Source organism: Culex pipiens, chromosome 1 (assembly GCF_016801865.2).
Source record: "Culex pipiens pallens isolate TS chromosome 1, TS_CPP_V2, whole genome shotgun sequence".
In the NCBI taxonomy this organism is placed as follows: domain Eukaryota; kingdom Metazoa; phylum Arthropoda; class Insecta; order Diptera; family Culicidae; genus Culex; species Culex pipiens.
The window spans coordinates 79,145,936-79,168,210 of record NC_068937.1 but is presented as its reverse complement, the minus strand read 5'-3'; the positions used below and the strand labels follow the sequence as shown (position 1 = coordinate 79,168,210).

At 42.6% G+C, this 22,275-nt stretch overlaps 2 protein-coding genes and 2 pseudogenes across 2 annotated transcripts; 2 read left to right on the top strand and 2 right to left on the bottom strand.

The window, feature by feature from the left end:
* Positions 1 to 1,868: 1,868 nt before the first annotated feature.
* Positions 1,869 to 4,186, top strand: LOC120430707 (uncharacterized). The gene is made up of 2 exons (XM_039595816.2): positions 1,869 to 1,989; positions 2,854 to 4,186. Exon 2 carries the CDS (start codon positions 2,854 to 2,856, stop codon positions 3,943 to 3,945), a length of 1,092 nt encoding a protein of 363 aa, XP_039451750.1. The 5' UTR covers positions 1,869 to 1,989; the 3' UTR covers positions 3,946 to 4,186.
* Positions 4,187 to 8,393: 4,207 nt separating this feature from the next.
* LOC120430702 (T-complex protein 1 subunit beta-like) lies at positions 8,394 to 10,199 on the bottom strand (annotated as a pseudogene).
* Positions 10,200 to 10,451: 252 nt separating this feature from the next.
* Positions 10,452 to 13,177, top strand: LOC128092339 (uncharacterized protein K02A2.6-like). The gene is made up of 2 exons (XM_052705980.1): positions 10,452 to 11,427; positions 13,029 to 13,177. The coding sequence occupies exons 1-2, from the start codon at positions 10,452 to 10,454 to the stop codon at positions 13,175 to 13,177; spliced, it is 1,125 nt and encodes a 374-aa protein (XP_052561940.1).
* Positions 13,178 to 13,392: 215 nt separating this feature from the next.
* Positions 13,393 to 14,853, bottom strand: LOC120430703 (proteasome subunit beta type-5-like; annotated as a pseudogene).
* Between the last annotated feature and the right edge of the window lie 7,422 nt (positions 14,854 to 22,275).

The window sequence follows — 22,275 nt, the reverse complement described above, 5'->3', positions numbered from 1 at the left end:
AATTTACATTAAAAATACATCTAAAAAAAATAAAAATAAAAGAAATATCTATTTTTTACTGCAACATAACCTAAAAACCCGAAATGACATCACACGACAAAGGCACGACATCCTAAATAACAAAACCGTGCGACGTCGGTCGAATGTCGTACGACAATGTCGTACAATTTCGATCATCGATCGCACGACAAATACGACATTTTGGTGCAAAAACGTATGACATTCGCGCGAAAGTCGCACGACATTGTCGTGCGACGTCGTACGTTTGCACGGACGACAAACGACGGACGTCCGACGAACTTTTCAGTCAGGGCAGCTGAAAGCATAAACAAGTTAACCTAAATTCCTTGTTTCAAGGATAGATACTTAGTGTTTTTGTTTTTCTTTTCAGATTCTACTAGAAATGATCTAACGTAGCCAGAGATTTGCCATAGAAAATTAAAAATGTATATATTGCAAAATAATAAAAAAGCTTTTATGAAAATGAAGTTATTTGGTCATGCAATACTAAAATTCGAAATTCCCTTGAAATCCCAATAAGAATTATTTGACTTGAATGCATTTCAAATTGTATCAACTTTTTCAGAAATCGTAATTTACCATGAAAAACTGCTAAAATAACTATTTAAAACCATTAAAATTCCATTTGAGAAATGGTGAAATCCCTAAAATATATACGCAAAAATGAACTTTCAAAAAGCATTTGATGAAGCTCAAATAGTGAATATTGCTAACAACATATATGGGGAATAGTTCACTATTTGAGAGACGGTGAGGAATTAAAAAAACGATTTACCAAATAGTGGCTACACTATTTGGTAAAATGTTGATTGAATTTTTAACAAATGATTTTCAAACGGTTTTTTTCTATGCGGGTTATCCCGGATGAACGAAGATGATTTGCTGATCATATAGAATTTTTTAATGACTATTTAGTAAAAATTCACCACTTGTGGAATTGTTCTTCCAAAAACATTTTATCAAATGGTGATTTTTTGTGAAATGGTGATGTAATTTTTTCTAATAGTTATTGATTTTGGTCGAAATTTTTGATGATATTTGACCATCTATTGACTATTTGATAATGCAATTATAAAAAAATAAGTAAAAATTGATATAAGGTTTTTTATCATGTTTTCTTGTTAATTTTAATGCGAATTTTGTGTTTAAAACACATATGGTTAATGATTATTATTAATGATACTTTGTGAAATGGTGCTATTGACAAAATTTTACTAAGTATTTTTTTAAGAAAAATATATTTTTATAACTATCTTGGCCAGAGGAATTGAGCACACTAACAATGTATATATTTCGTTTGAAATGCAATGAATTTATTTGTTATTACAAAACACTATTTTTAAATTAATTTACAATGGTTTTCATAGAACTTTACAATGGAATCTGTCGATTGAACTTTGTTTTTTTTCCGCATGTAAAATAAACATTATTTATTAATATGCATAATAATATGTGTTTTAATACTGTTGTAATTCACAATATCAAATAGGTGCACACTTTCATTAATACAATCAGCTGATTGAGTTGAGTTGGCATCACTGCTTTACGCCAGGGAGAAATCATTCATGTTCTGCAACTGGCGACTAAATGCAATCGGAGCATTCCGACGTCAATTGTAAGGTGACCCTTGGCCGGATGGTTCCGTTGATATCGTAGCGGCGGTCACTCCTGCATGCCTGCAAATTATCCGGACCGGGCAGGTGTTCTACAGCCGCGTCAGTTTCGAGTTGCCTGTAGGGTCGTACCCCTCCGAAAATACTGGGTAGAATTCATACTCGGTTTGGGTAAACTGCATTGTGAGTGTAGCGGCGAAGAAAGGGAGGTAAAAGAGAGAACGAGAACGCGGGGATGTCGGGGAGAAAAGATGAGAAGCTCGCGGCGTGCGGATGTGGCTTGGGTTTTTGACCGACGGGAAGCGGAAATTTAGAGGCCGGAACGGATCTTACATTGGCGACGAAGGATAAAAAGGTGGGTTTGTGCAGTGAATAAGTGAAAAAAAGTGAATTAGGTGGAAAAATAGTGTGTTTTGAGTTGATGGTTCGATGCTGTTTTGGGATCTCAGATTGCTTCCACGAAAACAATGCGTGGCGGCCATTTGCAATTTGAAAAAAAGCAGGGTCGTATTCAAGGGGTGGTATTGAACTGAATAAATCTGGATAGGGTTATTTTTTTTGTTTGTTTTTTGGATATGCTGAAGAAACATAAAAAAAAGGAAAATAATTTTAACAGTTGCAAACCGGATGGGGAAAATAGGTGGCAGGCAGAGAGCCTTGATAGAAGCCAGTTAGCTGGTTGAATTGCCGGTTTGGGAACCGGTGGGATTGTCGGTTTGGGAACCGATGGGATTGCCGGTTTGGGAACCGGTGGGATTGTCGGTTCGGGAACCGATGGGATTGCCGGTTTGGGAACCGGTGGGATTGTCGATTTGGGAACCGATGGGATTGCCGGTTTGGGAACCGGTGGGATTGTCGGTTTGGGAACCGATGGGATTGCCGGTTTGGGAACCGGTGGGATTGTCGGTTTGGGAACCGATGGGATTGCCGGTTTGGGGGAACTGGTGAGATTGTCGGTTTGGGAACCGAAGGATTGGTTAGTTTGTGAGCTAATTGATTTCTAGTGTAGGGCTATGATTTCGGTTCGGGAACCGGTCATACAAGTTGAGGTTTTTTTGAGGTACCTACTTGCCTATTTCGGTTTGCAACTGCAAGTTAATCTTGACTAAACTACAAATGATTGTAAAGATATAATCATTTTAAGTTAACGCATTTACATTTTGTGAACGAAAGATTATAAACAAACAATTAATTTGTAACGGAAATTGTTCATTTATAGATGAGTGATGCGCGCCCGCTACCACAGTTCCGCTGTGATGACATCGAAAAGAGCAAACTTCACAAGGAATGGGAAGCCTGGAAAGGCTCTCTGGAATGCTACTTTGAGTCGGAAGACATAATAGACCAGAAGAAGATGCGCTCCAAGCTGCTGCATTTGGGTGGTCCTCAGCTACAAATGCTGTTCAAGTCCTTGCCGGATAGCGAAAAGTATGCCTTCGTCACTCCCGAAAAACAATACTACGACGTGGCGATTGCAGCATTTGACAAGTTCTTTCGTCCGGGTCACCAGGATGTGCTGGAGAGGCATAAACTGCGGCACATGAAGCAGAAACCTAATGAAAGATTTGCTGAGTTCGTAGTGCGCCTCAGGCAGCAAGCGCTCGAGTGCGGGGTAGACAAATACACCGCCAAGTTCCGCAAGATATTAACAGATATCATGCTGATCGACGCGATTGCAGAAGGTTGCCAGTCGGACGAATTGCGGCGAAGGATATTGCAGAAGGACCGAACGCTGGACGAGATTGAGGAAATTGGGACGTCACTGGAAGAAGTTGACCGTCATGTCAAGGATTTTGGATCTTCTCGAGAAGCGATGGTGTCTGCTAACCAGATCAGACATGATGGTCCTAGTAAGATGGCCTACAACAGAACCAACCAGGATACCCAAAACAGGTCCCAAATCCATACAAGAGATCTCTCAGCGGGAAATGCTTCATCTCGATCTCGTTTCCAAGCCGAAGCCCAGAACGCAAGAGCAGTGCGGTGCTTTAAATGCGGACGTCTGGGTCATTTCTCGTTCGATCCTGAGTGTCCTGCGGTCAAGGCGACCTGCCCGATTTGCAAGAAAGTTGGCCATTTCAAAGAGCAGTGCCGGCAAAGAAAGCCATACGCGGGGGAACGAGATCGATCTGGGCCAGCAATGAAAATTCGCGCCGTGCAAGAGACTGTAAAACCGGATGTTAAGGATGAGATCTGCGCGAACGATTGCAATCAAGAAGGGGAGGAACGCAAAACATACTATGCCTTCTATTCAGGATGCGAGGCAAATCTGATTCGATGCCAAGGGGCAGGAAACTCCAAGTATAATTAGTTAATTTAAGTATACTTACGTTATTTTAATATACTTGTTAGTATACTAACGAAATTCGAATCACGAGACCACCTTAACTTTACGCTTCTTGGCTTTGACAGTTCGTTTCGTTCGTTTGCTTGCCTGTGATTATGTTTACGTTGAGCACGAGGCTGAGCATTAAAATTGTCAATAGGTGACAGTTTTTAGGTTTAATCACAGTTTTAAAGCTGAAAAATGAACAAAAACGACAGGGTTCACATGATAGCAACCAGACGTGATTTTTTGCACATTATAGCCATCACATGCTGCTAGTTGGTGATTCCCATTCAACTTGCCGGTCTGTCTGGTTTTCGTCTGCTGATTCGATCACCCAGCTGTAGCCAGACAGCATATCCCTAGGCATATCCACTTTTTTAAATACCGAAAAGGGCAATTCCTCGGTCTGGGACAATTTTACCTATAGGTACTAAATCGCCGCAGCTTTTTGCCTCGCGGGTTCTGTGTCAAGAGCCCAGTTAATTGAGAATTGATTATAGAATGTTTCCCAAACCCTTGAAGAAATTTGGCACAACCCGCCGTTTCAGCCGTTTCTTCTATTTGGCAGAAACTTCATCGGACTCTTCCGAATTCGATCAAAAACTTGATCCCAAACCTTCCAGCTCAGCTTGTTCCAGCTCCAAATAACGGTCGCGTAAAGATCCTTCATCTTCTTTACAAATACTATATCCCAAAAGTAAGGTCCCCCACTTCAGTAACCTACGACGGATTCCTCCTCATAATGTAGGTACTCTAAGCTCTCCTCTCGGCAGCACCGAACTGGCCTGCCGGTCCTTTGAGTGATCAATCGCTTCCTGCATAATCCCGTGCAACTGGCGAAGTCTTCTCCACCAAAATCATTTCCGCAACGGGTCCGCACAGTCCCCGTGTCCGCGCATAATCTGCGATAATATCATTGAAAATATCAAAATGTAATCGCCAGAAGCCCCCTCCAAGCCAACGAAAGTCACCACTCCGGGAGATCTTTGGAACCGGATGTAAGTTTGGCGCTGCCCTCAAGGCTGCCCTAAAGAATAAGAGGGGATTTTCGATTAATTTATTCCAGAACGATTCTCAAACCCTTGGGGAACTATTTCTCAACTTGCCGGTTCCGTCGATTTGTTGGTTAGGTTTGGCGGGTTTGGCAGAAACCAAAATAAACAAATAAAAAGTTGTGACATTTCTAGACGTCACACCGACGTTTTATCAAGATGATTCATGTTAGGGTGGAAGAGCGTAAGTATACTAACATTATTTAAGTATACTTATTAATATACTTAGGTAAAGTTCTAAGAGTTTCCAGCCCCTTGTTCGATGCCTCGTCGGTGGAAAGGAGGTAGAACTGCTAGTTGATTCAGGGGCAGAGGCGAATCTGATTTCGGATACGGTGTGGACGAATCTAAAGCGTGAAGGAGTACAAGTGTCACGATCTACGAAAGGGAGCGACCGGATTCTCAAGGGTTACGCAAATGACAACCCAATGAAGATTCTTGGGACGTTTGAAGCAAGTATTTCGGTTGGCAAGAGGTCGACGGATGCTCTGTTCTTTGTGGTGGAAGGTGGGCAGCGCTGTCTGCTGGGCGATAAAACGGCTAAACAACTGGGTGTACTCAAAGTGGGAGTTGACATCGATCACGTTGAAGCTGGGCGAAGTCCGTTTGCTAAGATCTCCGGAGTTCAAGTACACATTCACATGGATTCCCAAGCCAAGCCGGTGTTCCAGCCTGTTCGTCGAGTACCAGTAGCGCTCGAAGAAGCTGTTTTCCGTAAGTTGGATGAGCTGAAAGCCAAGGATATCATCGAGGACAAGACGGGTCCGGCAACCTGGGTGTCTCCTCTCGTAGTCGTCGGCAAGGCAAACGGAGAACCGAGGATTTGCCTAGACCTTCGTAGGGTCAACGAAGCAGTTCTGCGTGAAAGACACCCGATGCCAATGATCGAAGATTTCCTGGCCAGGGTGGGGTCAAACATGATAAGAAGCAAACTGGACGTGGCTGACTCATTCCTGCAGTTAGAATTAGATGAGGAGTCTCGCGACGTAACAACATTCATCACCACTCGAGGAATCTACCGCTTTAAGAGGATGCCGTTCGGGCTAGTGAATGCGTCGGAAGCATTCCAGAAGACGATGGACGAGATCCTGGTTGGCTGCGAGGGCGCTTGGTGGTATATTGACGACATCTACGTGGAGGGCCGGACCAAAATTGAACATGATGAGCGACTCAACAAGGTATGATATGTTGTGGTGTGTTAGGATTTATATATATAAAAAAAATATCTTTTGAACTAAGGCTGTTTCATTAGCTATTCATTTTGGATTTGAATTATGTCATTGATTAAAATTCGAATAAAGACAATTAATTTGGCGCAATGTTGTTTTTGTTTGGTTTCGTTTACCAGGTTCTGGCGAGGCTGAAGCACAGAAATGTTCAATTGAACCTAAAGAAGTGCGTCTTTGGCGTTACTCGGCTGGAGTTTCTGGGTCACACGATCACAGAAAACGGTATAGAACCTGCAGAAGGAAAGATTGAAGCTCTGCGATCGTTCCGGAAGCCGGAGAACGCGAATGAGTTGAGAAGCTTCTTAGGATTGGCGAGTTACCTCAGTCGATTCTTGCCAGAATTGGCCACAGTTGATCATGTGTTAAGGAATTTAACTAAGAAAGGAGTTATTTTCGAGTGGACCGAAGCTCATGATGTGGCGTTTGAGAAAATCAAGCAAATGTTGGGAAATCCAACCTCGTTAGGGTTTTTCAAGGTGGGAGATAGAACGCTGGTAATGGCGGATGCGAGTCCTACAGGCCTGGGAGCGATACTCATACAGGTGGATGGTAAAGGAGAGAACCGGATCATTTGTTATGCCTCCAAAGCGCTGACGGAAACCGAGCGTCGCTATTGCCACACGGAGAAAGAGGCTCTCTCGTTGGTGTGGAGTGTTGAGAAATTCTATCATTATTTGTACGGAAGAGAATTTGAGTTGCTAACGGACTGCAAGGCGTTAATATATCTTTTCACGCCCCGCTCACGGCCATGTGCGCGCATTGAAAGGTGGGTGTTGAGACTACAAGGATTTGAGTATCTCATAACACACATCCCTGGTGAGAAGAACTTAGCGGATGTTCTTAGTCGTCTTGGAACGCTCAAGCCGGTTCCCTTTGATCAATACGAGGAGATTGCTGTTCAAGAAATTGCTAACTACTCGGCGGACGCTGTCGCAATCAAATGGGAAGACCTCGTTGAAGCTTCCAAGCAGGATGTTGTAGTGCAGGAAGTCATGCGAGCGCTTGAGGATGATCAGCTGGATCGTTTGCCAGTGGAATACCGGTGCTTTTCGAGGGGGACGTCACTCCTGCGTTCACCGAGCGATAAAGCTCCCTTCTCTAACCTTCGCAGCACTATCTTTTGCTTTTCCGCTTTATGTTGCTTTAACTCGCGTTAACCGCGATAACTTGCTTTTTGGCTTACCTTTTGTTGCTTTCACGCATCAGACTGCTCGATTTTTTTGACAGCGAGAACTGTCAAACGCATATGACAGTTCTCGTTGTCAAATCAGTCGAGCAGTTTGTTTTGCTGGAACCGATTGTCTGCCATCGGAATTTTAGACCGGTTCCCTTCGCCGGAGAACTGCGACGATCACGAAGAGGAGGTAGAACCTGCTTTTTCATCACCTTCCATCTAAAGGTTAAGTACCTGAACACATTCGTCAAAGCCGCCGTTAATACGACCTGCAAGGACCTAGAGCGCCAATAGCCGAAGGAGACACGCAACCACCTGGATGCGGTTTCGGGGAAGTTGGTTTGCACCCGGTGCAACGTCGTGATGGACCACCCCGGGTTCCATCAATAAGCACTGGAAGGCGCAGGAGCACTTGAAGAGTTTATGGAGGAAGGTAGAAGCGAAGGCGTCAGGGAAGGTCAAGAAGAAAGTTTCGTTCGTGGAGGAGCGTGAAGAAGGTGGAGAGCACACTGAGGAAGGTTTCGTCGTACGTGTCGTGTGAAACGCGGGTCAGGCAACATCCAGAAGGGACGCTTCACTTTGATCCGGACAGCGAGGGATTTGATGTGTTCCACGTACAACGTGATGATGGACCATACGCGGATGCATTCATCGATAGGCACCGGTTGCCCAAGTCACGCGTCAATCATAGTGCGAAACCTGCCTTCAAGTGAGACAATTCCATGCTGCGGGTCAACAAGTTCAAGAAGCGAAAAGTGGACCAGGACGATCCTGCAAAACACAATCAACCCTCCTACAAGGTCGAACGATACTCTTCCAAAACAACAGCATCTAACGCCATCTCAAACCTGGCTGAACACTTGATGATCCGGCTTCAGCGAGTTAGCAGCTTCCGGATGGAATGTGCGAGAGAAAATTGTGAAATCATTTAATCATATTTGAATTTTTAAATATATTCTATATATTTTCATATATTTATTTAGCGATGAAAGTTATGTATTCAATAAAAATAAATGTATTGCGCCTCCAGCTTGTGCCGATCGCCTTCCGGAAGGCTTTCCATTTCCACGTTCACTTCTTCCTCATCCAGTGTTTCAATGCTTTCGGGGTCCGTCTGCGTCCTCCAATTATGCTGCGCTCATCGTCGTCACTGATCGTTAGCCGCATCAGGTACTCTTCGTTTAGCTAAGTGTTACAAACGGAATCATACCCTTCGTTGTCGGCGATCGTCATCCGCAGCTGGAGCAGAGCGCTACCGAACGCTTCCAATGGCCATCGATTCCTTACCGGACGTTTCCGCGGCCAGTTTGAACACGGCACAGGCCATCAGCGTTTTGGGGCAATCTCCGCCGTACACGATACGGACCTCTTTGACGGTAGCGGCCAGCATGCAAAGGGCGTCGTGCAGCGAACGATCCGCTTCGTCGGTGCTCTGCTGGGTTGCCCCACGGATTACGACGGTACAGATCCTCCTAAGGGAACTCTCGAAGCGCAGCAGCGTGTCCTCGCCGATCATGACCTGCTCGATCAGATTGCAACGACCGAGACGAACCGGGTTGGTCCGGGTTGTCACCTTGTCCTTAATTTTGTCCTACTCGGTGACCTTCAGCTCGGCAATCTTAGCTATCGAATCCATCTTCATGCTCTATGCAATAACCTTGCACTTGTCCGTGTCCATTGGCGTGTTGGCGATCAAGATCTTCGCGTTCTCGATGCGTTTCGACTGGTGCACACCGGGCTCCTTGTCCAACAGGAAACCCTCGTCCAGAAACGACTTCTCAAAGCAACCACCGGTCTTCTTTATGCGCTGAATCGCGGTCAATTCCCCGGATCACTTCAACCGCATCACGGCATCGACGACCAGCTTGGCAAAGTACTCCTTTTGCTGGGACCGAATCTTCGAGCTGAGCGTCGTCCAGGCAATGTTCATCAAATTCTTCCATGAACTTTTCCGCATCCTTCGAATTGTCCTGAGCTACGGCAACCAGCACCGAACGTGCCGCCTGCGTGGACGCTCTCCACCCGGCGATAATCGTCTGCGGGTGCAACTTTTGCTCGATAAGCTTTTCCGGCTCGCGCAGCAACTTCGACGCCAGCACCGTCGCGGAAGTCGTTCTATCACCAACATCGTTGTCAAAGAAGCGACTCATGTCCTCGAGGATCTTCGCCGCCGGTTTGTTTACGCCGACCGCCTTCAGAATCGTCGCCCCGTCGATGGTGACCTCAACCTATCCGGCGCTGCGGCCGTGCGCTACCAGAATAATGTCCATTCCCTCGGGCCGAGTGTGCTCTTGACCAAGTCGCCGTTCGCGATTGCCCCCGCAAACGAGGATAGCCGGGCTATTTCACCCTTCTCCTCCTCGGCAAACGTTTCGGTGATTCGCTGGGGAAAGATCACAATCACGAACAACAACAAAAATCGCTGCTAAACAAAAAAATTACCCGGAAACTTTTCTCCTGCGGAGCAATTTTTCTAGCCGTTGACAAAAAAAAGCAAAGTTTTGCTTTGAATTTTTCTATCTGTCAAAACTGCTTGAAAAAACAAAAACAAATACCGAGTTGCCAAACATGACCAAAAACTGCTCGACGGCAAGGTTGCAAGATAAATTTCCCTGGTTCAAAAGTCGAGCTGAAACTGGTCGCTTTAACTCGCTTTAACGCGCGTTAACTTGCGATAACTTTCTTTAAGGTGGCGTTATGTGAAAACTCGGCACGATGAGTAGCGTTGATGCTTTTCGAGCCAGTTTTTGTGCGTTTTACTGTGTTATCGCGGAGTGACATTCCCCTCGGTGCTTTTCCAACGAGCTATGTGAAGTTGGTGAGGTGCTGATGCGGTTGGATCGTATAGTAATTCCAGAAGGGCTACGGGAAAGGACTTTGCAAATTGCTCATGAAGGCCATTTGGGCATGCGGATGATGAAAACATCCTTGCGTGCAGTTGTCTGGTGGCCAAGAATGGACAGCCAGATAGAGACGTTTGTGAAGAGATGCCGTGGATGCACTTTGGTGGCAGCACCCGATCCTCCAGAGCCAATGAGACGGAAACAGATGCCCTCAGGTCCATGGGAGGACATTGCGATAGATTTTCTAGGCCCTCTGCCGGAGGGTCAATGGCTTCTGGTAGCTGTCGACTACTACAGCAGATACGTGGAGGTCTCGGAAATGCAGCAGATTACGGCACACGATACGATTCGAGAGCTGATAACAATGTTTAGTCGATTTGGAATCCCACAGTCGATTCGTGCTGATAATGGTCCGCAGCTTAGTGCAGACTGTAGAGAATTCAAGCAGTTTTGCGAAGAACATGGAATAGAGTTGATCAATACCACGCCCTACTGGCCGCAGGCAAATGGGGAGGTAGAAAGGCAGAACAGAAGTTTCTTGAAGAGAATGCAGGTCGCACAGGAGCTTGGAAAGGATTGGCGGGTTGAATTGCGGAAGTATCTGTTAGCGTACCACATGACGGATCACCCAACCACAGGAAAATCGCCTTCTGAGCTCATGTATGGAAGACGTATCAAAAGTAAGCTGCCAGTGCTGCCATGCTTCGCGGAGACCAACAGTGCGGCCAGGGATCGGGACAGAATAGTCAAGGAAAAGGGGAAGGAGTACACAAACCGGAAGCGACGTGCTCAACACAGTGATCTCAGCGCAGGTGACAAAGTGTACGTGAAACGAATGCAGAAGGACAACAAGTTAAGTACAAATTATTCACCAGAACAGTTCGTGGTGGTGAGTAAGTTGGGATCGGAAGTGGTTGTACAATCACTCAAGTCGGGTCAGAAGATAAAGCGCAACGTGGTCCATTTGAAGAGGATTGAACAGGATCAAGGCACGGAACCGGAGGAAGATGATACATTGAGTTTGAGGGAAGAAGATGTCGATGATGGTGAACAACGGGAACCGGAATATGATGAGACAACGAACAATGAACCGGAAGTGCCAGATAGTGAAGACCGAGGTGTGCAAGAGGAACAAAGAGGAAGAAAGGAGGATGAACGGGATGAAAGTAGGGTACCAGCTAAACGTAAACGGTTAGAACCAAAAAAGTTTCTAGATTATATTCCCCACTGAGTTTGAAACCAGTGCTATATTGAATAAAAAACGTTTGGATCAAGATAGATGTATTGGTTTGATTTGGAATGGTTTTTAGTGTTTTTTTATAAGATAGGTGAGATGTAGGGTCGTACCCCTCCGAAAATACTGGGTAGAATTTATACTCGGTTTGGGTAAACTGCATTGTGAGTGTAGCGGCGAAGAAGGGGAGGTAAAAGAGAGAACGAGAACGCGGGGAGGTCGGGGAGAAAAGATGAGAAGCTCGCGGCGTGCGGATGTGGCTTGGGTTTTTGACCGACGGGAAGCGGAAATTTAGAGGCCGGAACGGATCTTACATTGCCCATGCCCTGCTTGGACGACTCGCGGATGAGATCTCCCAGCGGACGACGCGAATTGTGGCCGCTGCCAGAAGCCGGCTGGACCTCTGCTGCCGTTTCAGAGGTTACCGCAGCTGCGGTACCAAAAGTCGCAGCAACTGCCGCGTCCGGACTTTTGAACTGCTTGCATCCTTCATTCATCCTCCAAAAATTATGTTCAACTCGGTCCTCTCGCTGAACGTAAAGAACTTGGCAAAAAAAGCAAGATCAACTCACAGAGCATCGAAAGCCTCGCCTCAGCAAACCGTTGCACGTTCGCAGCAGGTTCAGCTTGCAAACGGTAAAGAAAAACTCCCTCATCCAGATCTAGATATTGTTTTCCACATACCCAGTCAAATCATTCCGAATTCTGAAACGGAATCTAATTAGAATCGTATACAAATTCCGTTTCAAACGCAACAACCGGTTCGAACACGGAACCGGTTGTTGCGTTTGAAACGGAATTTGTATACGATTCTAATAAGATTCCGTTTCAGAATTCGGATTGAGTTAACTGGGTAGGTGCACTTGTCAAAAATGCATCAAAAATGTCCCCCAGCACCACATCGGAGTACAGACTGTATAGGGAAACAGACTGGCCAATGCAAAATAAATAGGCACTGGCAACGTATGTTTTGCGCTTGCAACACTGCCAGTTTTGCTGGGCGTAAAGGGCGTTTGGTGTCCAGCGCGTTTGGTGTCCAGAAACATTGGCCAATTGGGTCCTAAAATGAAGCTTAGATTGCTGATATTATTGATTACAGCGATAAAGCTTATTTTTCTGAGCACAATGACCCTTTGTACGACCACAAAAAAAAATGGATTTTTAAATCAATTTTGAAAAATTAACCTCGCGGTCCTTCTTGACAGAAAAGCTCCTACTTGACAGCTTGTTCCAAGGGGACCATAGTTGACCCCGTCAAAAAAATGTTGTCTTGTCAAAAAAAAAAAAATTGCATCAAAATGAAAAAAAGTGATCAGAAATGGTTTTTAATCGTGTTTTTTTTCGTTGTACATAAAAATTGACATAGGGCTTTAGTACCCAATTCCCTAGACAATCTGTACATCGGAGCGGTAATTTCCTACCGACAGGCAGCAATCGCAAACGAGAGAAACGTTTCGATCGCCTAGAGCTATTCACGTCTAAGATCTGGGCAACCCTAAGTGACCGTTGAACGGGTTCCTGCTGAACTGCCAGGATCAGAAGTCAAAAAATCTCCCCGGGACGAGTATCGATCCCAGAATAAATCCCTCTCGGAGCAGTGGTGCAAGCTGAGCGAGACCCAGAAGAAACCTCCCATCGACGAGCGGCCGCCGCTGTGGCCAAGTACCGCGAAGACATGCTAAAGTGGGAGGAAAAGATGATCGCCCAGGACAACGTGGACGTTGTTCCCCGGAAGAACATGCTGATTTCACCGCATGCCAAGGACGTCGCTCTGCCCCCTGACCCCCCCCCCCCTCGTTGATTTTTTTTTATTTTATTCAAAAATAAATGCAAATAGTTCTCCTCGACGATCTGTACCTAGGCCTACACTTGTTTTTCTTTCCCTATTCCAATGCATCACTCAATATTACCATTTGTTTCAAACCAATTAACTTTTTTGAATGCCATTTGTCCGTGCCATGTCTGTCCCAACCACACCTCAGGCAGACGCCTTCTTCTTGGGGTCCGGTCACACCAGGCTGTGATTCTTGACCAGCCTTGACGTGGTTCTTGTTGGCGTGCAAATGGATCAGGAACTCCAGCGTGTTGTTGTCCTCGATCTCTTAATCGCAGCTTCCGTCATCAGCGGGCGCTTGCTTGCGTGACGACCCGCGTCATATCGATATACAATCTTGTCCTCCTTCTCGAACCGATCAATGTTCTGCAACAGGAAGCGAAACGCGGCAGGAACACGTCCTTCATGATGTCCTTGACGCCGTCTTCCTTGAAGCTGAAAGGGACATCATTATTAGCAACGACTTCTAGAGAAAAGCTCAAGATATCAAACTCACCGCAAATTCTCCGCGCGCACATCCGGTGAATTGATGAGGTACAGCCGCAGCGCTTCCGCCCCGTACTTGTGCACCACCTGGTAGATGGCGTGCCGTCCCAGATCATGCACGTCCTCATCCGACAAGTCCGGCCGATCGCCGGAACCGAGCACACCGTACGCGTAAATCGAACCACTGATCACCTAGAAGACCTTGCCGGGGGTGCGTGTTCCCTCGGAATCGATGTAATACAGCTGAGGACTGCGCTTGTCGTACCCGGCCAACATCATTCCCATGCTGATACACATGCCCTTGTAGTAGTACACAACGTTGGACATGATCTTGCTGGTAGCGGCCACCGAAATGCGTTCCTTGTTGCGCAACTTTTAGATTCGGCACTCCTTGGCCAGCACCCAATCTCAGTACACACAATCGGCCGCACCATCCGCCAACGTTCCCAGCAGGTATTCGTTAATCTCGACAATCTTCTTTATCGTCTGCGAACCGATAAACTGACCGCCGGTGGCACGGGAATCGACCGCCACAATAACTTCACCCTGGAACCGGAAACTAAGCGTCGTCGTTCCGTGATCAAAGTCCATTTTGATGCTGCTGGATTCGCCATCGGCCTGAAGTTTGACCAGATTCTCCTCAGGCTGCCGAATAGAAGAGAAAATACCCGAACAATGACTCGGATGTTAGCCAGCACGAATATAATCTCCTCCCCGCTCCGCTACAAAAACATACCTTATGGAACGGTGGAACCGCCAGCGACAGACTGTTTTCCAAGTTGTGGCGGCCCAGCGAAATGTCCCGCTGGAAGGATTGGTAGCCATGGGGCCACCGGCCAGCAGCGAGCAGCTGGAGTATTCGCAAACGTCGGGAGAACCATTTTTCCACCGAAAAATCACAAAAAAAAATAGAATTTTTCTTCTGCTGAACAGCTCACACGGTTTGACCGACGACGTTTGACAGTTTGCTTTGACAGAAGTTGTCAAAAAGTTGGAGAGAGCGAGAGAGAAACAAGAGAGAAATGAGCATGGCGGCAGCTGTCACCCAGTCAAATCAATCCGAATTCTGAAACGGAATCTAATTAGAATCGTATACAACAACCGGTTCCGTCTTCGAACCGGTTGTTGCGTTTGAAACGGAATTAGTATACGATTCTAATTAGATTCCTTTTCAGAATTCGGATTGATTTGACAGGGCACGCGAGTGGTAAACTGCATTTAAAATGTATGGGGGAAATCAGGAAAAATTAATTATTTTGACGTAGGTTATTTTTTTATCTACTACCAGGAGAATTTTTACCCCACTCCCTTGCATGGTGTCGGAGATTTTTGAAAAAAAAACTGATTTTCCTTGTATAAATTTAAATTTCTTACCACTACTCGTACAGTGCCATCTCTTAGAAATTTTGCCGCGGCGGGTATCCTACACTCAAAATCAGAAGTACCCTTCAAAAAGGATTCTAACTACCCTTTATCTGTCATCCCAAGTAAAACATACCCTTTTTGAGGGTTACTTTCATCCTTTTTTTCCAGTTTACTGGTAGTAACCCTTTTCAAAAGGGTGACGACGGGTAAACTTGACAAAAAGGGTAGAAGTAACCCTCCAAAAGGGTTTTTTTTCCTTGGGATGACAGATAAAGGGTAGATAGAACCCTTTTAGCGGGATACTTCTGATTTTGAGTGTATTCTCTTAACACTGCAAATATTAATCATGCAAATAACTATTTTAATTAAAAACATATAAAAAAAATTAAATAATAAAAACCTTTAGCAGGTAAATTTCGCGCAACATTGCCTAAACGCACCTAACAGTGTATGTTTAGGGGAGTGTGGGGTAATTTGGACACCCTAAGGAAATAGCTCTGTCACGGGCTGTATGGATATTTTAAAGGAATGTGGATGACACCAGAGGATAAAAGAGACCATATTTTATGGAAAAATGTCATTTATTTCGATAAATTTTGATGGAAACCTCATTTTTATCGCAAAAATTAAATGGTGTCCAAATTACCCCCACATTTTTGTTTGGGGGTAATATGAACACCCCTATGGGGTAATTTGGACATACCTTGTGGGGAAATATGAACACCTTTCGTGGGGTAATTTGGACACATGTTGAAGAATAAGTTTAACATATGATTTTTGAGCATGTTTTTTAACCTTCAACCTGGTTTTGTATTGCTTTATATTTTTAAGTGTTTTTTGCTCATAATATTTCATCAAAGGTTTATATAATGATTTTGTGATAGAACTATAATTCAATAGGAAGATAACAAATAGTTCAGTGTAGTATACATAATTTAATCATTCATTCTGTAATGATTTAAACACTGATTGTGGATTAGGCACAAGTATAGTTTTAAGTGATTAAAGGTATCGTTGAGATTTATCTAAATCAATCTTTATTTGGAACTAATTAACCTGAAACCATTCATTTTTAATTATACATTCCGTAGTCCTTCAAATTTAAATAGTATTGTAAACCAGCATAGAAATCAAAAAATGTCAAAGAAATTAATTAAAAACAATCAACATTAGAGTCTAGTTGAACACCAAATGTGCAGTAGTCAGATTTTCATCAATTCAAATATTGAAAAAAAATATCTAAATAAAAAATAGGGGTTTTGTGAAAGTCTCATTCCTTTTTGAGTGTTTTGACATTTTAAATCCCTCTAAATTTAATTAAATCCTTTTAAAAACTCAACCGACCATGAAAGTTACTTTTTTGCCTGACAGGTAGACTTTCAGGTATGTCCAAATTACCCCACAAGCCATGTCCAAATTACCCCCATAGCATCAGTGTCTTGCGAACCTTCGTGGTGAACGGACACTAGAGCTGCGGTATTTTTTTACTACCTAAGCTCAGAGTTATTTCAAACAAAATTCACAGTCTTTTTAAAGACTACCTGAGTTACTTTCCAAAATTCTAAACAGTCTTTTCAAGACTAACCCCACCTGAAATTTTGTTGTATTTTACAAACGAAGCCATCTTTTTAAGAGAACTTTGCTTGCAAAATGCGTCAAAACAAAGGTAAACGCAAATCTTCTGAAGATTTGGTCGTTACGTCGGTGAAGCGTTTGAACGCTAAATCGGCTAACGGAAACAGAAAAAGAAAACAGCCTCATCCGAGGTCTGATTCTGATTCTGAAAGTGAGGTCAATCCTCCAATTCCATTGGCAAACGGTTTCGGTGTTTTATCCGAAACTGTGGACAAGGATCCTTCTCCTCGTACTGAGCCTTCTGCCGTCGAGAAACGAGTAAAGGCTCCGCCAATTGTAGTGACTTCCGTCTCCGATTTGGCCAGCTTTCAAACGCAACTGAAGAATTGCAAGGAAACTTGCAATTTGAAGGTTTCGTTCCAGCTTGGTCGAAGAGGAGAATGTCGCTTGTTGACGGAATCTTTACAAGATCACCAAACTTTTGTTGGTTATTTGAAAAACCACAAACACAATTTCTACACGTATGAGACCAAAAATGCTCGTCCATTCAAGGCGCTCCTGAAAGGTCTCTCCAACGACTTGTCGGTGGATGAGATCAAAAACGAACTTAAGGTGATGCTTGGCTTTGCCCCATCCCAAGTAATACCAATGAAGAAAAAATCAAACGGGAATATTTCTCGCTTTGGTTTGACTTCACAATTTTATCTGATTCATTTCAACAGAAATGAAATCAACAATTTGAAACTTTTGGACAAAGTACAGTTTTTGTTCCATGTACGGGTAAAGTGGGAGCATTTTAAGAAACATGGCGGTAATGGCCAGAATCTGACCCAGTGCCGGCGTTGCCAGGCATTCGGACACGGTACTGATCATTGCGCCATGGTTCCAAAATGCATGGTTTGCGGGGATTCTTCTCACTACAAGGACAATTGTCCCGTGAAAGAAGTCACCCAATTTAAATGTGCAAATTGTGGTGGAAATCACAAATCAAATTTCTGGGATTGCCCCATCAGAAAAAAGGTTTTGGATTCTCGTGCTAAGCATCAGCCGAAATCCAAACCGAAATTTTCTCAAAGTCAGGTTGTACCTGCATCTTTAAATCAAACGTTCGTGCTGTCTCACTCGAACAATACCCCTACCATGGAAAAGTTAAGTAACAGCAATGGTATTTCTTATGCCAACGTCGTTTCGGGTTCGGGTTCATCCACGAATTTTAAATCCTCTACCAATCTTCAAATTGGGCAGGTACCTCAAATTTCATTTGAAAATTTTTCTGCTGGCAACGCTTTGGGATCTTCTGATCTCGGCGATGTTACGTTTGAAAAAATGACTTTTTTGCAAAACTCACTGTTTGGTTTGATTCAAACAATGAGTAATGCTACATCCATGATGGAAGCTATCCAGATTGGATTAAAATTTGCGAATGATGTTGTTCTTACCCTGAAGTTTAATCATGGATCTAAGTAATTCCATCAATATTATGAATTTTAATGCTCGCTCTTTAAAAGCGAAAGAAAATTAATTTTTCAACTTTTTACGAGTTCATAACGTGCATGTTGCTGTTATAACCGAAACATTTTTAAAAACTGGCACTTATTTGAAAAGTGATCCAGATTATAAAGTTATAACCAATAACAGAATGAATCGAAATGGCGGTGGAGTTGCAATAGTTATCCACCGTAGTATGACTTATAGTACGTTACGTGACTTTAAGTTAAAAGTTATTGAAAGTTTGGGCATTGAACTTGAAACTTCTTTTGGGAAAATTATGATTGCAGCTGCATATTTGCCTTTCCAATGCACTGGGGAAAATAAAAATTATTTCAAAGGGGATTTGAATAAACTTACTCGGCATAGATCTCGATTTTTGATCATCGGTGATTTTAATGCCAAACACCAATCTTGGAATAATTCAAAAGTAAATTCCAATGGTAAAATTCTATTCAGAGATTGCACTTCTGGTCTTTATTCGGTTTTATATCCGAATGGGCCAACTTGCTTTTCTTCTGTTAGAAATCCATCAACAATTGATGTGGTTTTGACAAATCAAAGTCAGTATTGTGGTCCTTTAGTGACTCATGCTGATTTTGATTCTGATCACCTTCCAGTAACATTTTCACTTTCTCATGAAGCAGTTACCAGACCCAATAGTTCTGTGTTTAATTACCACAAAGCTAATTGGGACAGGTGTCAGCATCATATTGAGAATAACTTAAATCATGATTTTGTTTTAGAAACCAAAGCTGATATTGATTCAGCCTTGGAATCTTTAACTAATGCAATTTTGGATGCTAGGAATATTGCTATTCCTAAAGTCCAAGTCAAATTTGATTCTCCCATTATTGATGACGATCTTCAGCTTCTGATTCGTCTGAAAAATGTTCGCCGAAGACAGTATCAACGTTCTCGTGATCCTGCACTGAAGCGAATTCAAAAAGATTTGCAAAAGGTTATTGACCACAGATTCACTCTCCTGCGAAATGAAAAGTTCGCAAGAGATGTCGAACAAATTAAACCTTATTCCAAACCTTTTTGGAAACTTTCAAAGGTTCTTAAGAAACCTCAAAAACCAATCCCTTCTTTAAAAGATGGTGATAATATTCTATTAACTAATGGGGAGAAAGCTCAAAAACTTGCTCAGCAGTTTGAGAGTGCTCATAATTTCAACCTCAATGTTTTGAGTCCTATTGAAGATCAAATTTCAATAGAATTTCAGAATATTTCTGAACAAGAATTTTCATCAGATGAAGTTTTCAATACGGTTCTGAATGAAATAAAATCTATTATCAAAAAATTTAAAAATATGAAAGCCCCTGGTGAGGATGGCATTTTTTACATTTTAATTAAAAAATTACCTGAAGCAACTTTAAGTAGCTTGGTCAAAATTTGCAACAAATGTTTTGATTTGGCATATTTTCCCAGTAGTTGGAAAAATGCCAAAGTAGTTCCGATTTTAAAACCGGATAAAAATCCTGCTGAAGCCTCAAGCTATCGGCCCATCAGTTTGCTTTCATCTATTAGTAAATTATTCGAAAGAATAATTCTTAATAGAATGATGACGCACATTAATGAAAATTCAATTTTCGCTGTTGAGCAGTTTGGATTTCGCCTTGGGCATTCAACTACTCATCAGTTGTTGAGAGTTTCAAATTTAATTCGAAGCAACAAATCTGAGGGCTATTCTACTGGCGCTGCTCTTCTAGACATAGAAAAAGCATTTGACAGTGTTTGGCATAAAGGTTTGATTGCGAAATTGAAAAGGTTTAATTTTCCGATTTACATCGTGAAAATTATTCAAAATTATTTGACGGATCGTACTCTGCAGGTATGTTATCAGAATAGCAAATCTGATCAACTACCTGTACGTGCCGGCGTCCCTCAAGGAAGCATTTTGGGTCCAATTTTATACAATATTTTTACTTCTGACTTACCTGATTTGCCCCCAGGATGTCAGAAATCACTTTTTGCTGATGATACAAGCATCTCCGCCAAAGGTAGAAGCCTTCGTGTCATCACAAGAAGATTACAAAAAAGCTTGGATATTTTCAATTCTTATTTGAAAGAATGGAAAATTACTCCAAATGCTGCAAAAACTCAACTTATTATTTTCCCTCACAAACCAAGGGCTGATTTTCTTAAACCAAAAAGTCATCACATTATAAAGATGAATGAGGTAAATTTAAAGTGGGAGGATCAAGTGAAATATCTTGGACTTGCTTTTGACAAAAACCTTACTTACAAGGACCACATTAAAAGTATACAGGTTAAATGTAACAAATATATTAAATGTTTGTATCCACTTATAAACAGGAATTCTAGACTTTGCCTCAAGAATAAACTGTTAATTTATAAACAAATTTTCAGACCTACCATGCTTTATGCTGTGCCGATCTGGACAAGCTGTTGCTTAACCAGGAAGAAAAAACTTCAGAGGATTCAGAACAAAATTCTGAAAATGATTCTGAAACTTCCTCCCTAGTTCAGCACCAGTGAACTTCATCAATTAGCCGAAGTTGACACTTTGGATGTTATGTCCAATAAGATAATTGATGCATTTCGACAAAAATCATTGCAGTCTTCAGCTGCATTGATCCGCTCATTATATAGTTTATAAGTTAGTTTTAAGGTATCCCTTTTCCCTTTTGTACATGTAGGACCTCCTACATTTGAAATCACTGAATAGCGAAAGCTACAATATTTCATGAATAAATGAAAGTTGCTAGTATTTAAAATTGAGGTGAAAAGTCATCGATTGTGATATTAACAATAATATTTTAACTGAATGAATGTACATGGAAAAGAAAAACTGAATAAATATAAATTAAAAAAAAAAAAAACCCCATAGCATGTTCTATCAAAAATTGCAATTATTGATGATCAAAATTGATAAAATGCGCAATATATCAATAATATTTTAACTGAATGAATGTACATGGAAAAGAAAAACTGAATAAATATAAATTAAAAAAAAAAAAAAACCCCATAGCATGTTCTATCAAAAATTGCAATTATTGATGATCAAAATTGATAAAATGCGCAATATTTATACGTACATATCTCAGGCAACGTCCAAGCAACCCCCTTAAACCAAAATTGTTCACTTTTTTGCCATATAATCCCTGCAAAACCTTATTTCCCAATCCTCAAATATTAGAACTTAAGGCAGTGCCAACCGGCCTTTGGAAACTTTTACATATTATACCAAAACTACTTAACCTATTCCAACTTTTTTGGTTTGTCTATACTCCTAGGCCATTACTAGTACTAGCCTTATCACTTTAATTGCCGTTTTCACTTTATATCCGAAGAAAATGTGATTTTTAAAGGGGTGTCCAAATTACCCCCACTGTCCATATTACCCCAAACTCCCCTACATCCAGTTGGACATCTGTGCGCGTCGCGAAAACGTCAGCTGATGCTCAAGTGTTTTGCTGTAGTTTGCGTATTTCGCTGTTTGCGAATGAATTACGGTGCATTTTTTTTTGATGATGTTTCGTATGGATTCGAAACGAGTGCTGTGAAACTTGTGGACCACGTAGGTTTAGGATTGCTCGGCGTTAAACATCTGTGTTTGTGGATATCTTTCAAGACGGCATCCGTGATTCTTCTGAACGATCAAGAAGAAACAGGATAAATTTGAGAGTAAGTAGATTACAGCTGTAAAGTAAATCTTGATTGCGACAAGGATCCATTTGTTTTTGTTCACTTCTAGCCTAAACCCAGATCCAGCAGACGACCCTGATTGATACACGGATCAATAAGCTTCTGTTCGGTGCGGCTAATCCAGCCGGATTTGGCAAGTTGGCGATCCAGACCTTTCCGAAATGGTCAAACCGACTTTCAGAGGGAACCTTTGTTGACGGAGCTGGAAACAGAACCGATTTCGCGTGGATTTTTTTTTCAGAGAAAGCGAAGCATTTCGCAGCATGTTTTTGTTTGTATGTTGACATGTTTTATTGTGGAGCAACATTTGAAAGGTTGTTGTTATTTATTTTATTAACATGACTTTAACCTAGATAG

What these genes read in the sequence shown, in the direction of transcription:
- LOC120430707 (XM_039595816.2), top strand. Translation starts at nt 2,854, where the DNA reads ATGAGTGATGCGCGCCCGCTACCACAGTTCCGCTGTGATGACATCGAA.
- LOC128092339 (XM_052705980.1), top strand. Translation starts at nt 10,452, where the DNA reads ATGAGACGGAAACAGATGCCCTCAGGTCCATGGGAGGACATTGCGATA. An exon ending in GGAGGATGAACGGGATGAAA is followed by an intron (nt 11,428 to 13,028) that starts GTAGGGTACCAG and finishes CTGAACTGCCAG; the next exon opens with GATCAGAAGTCAAAAAATCT.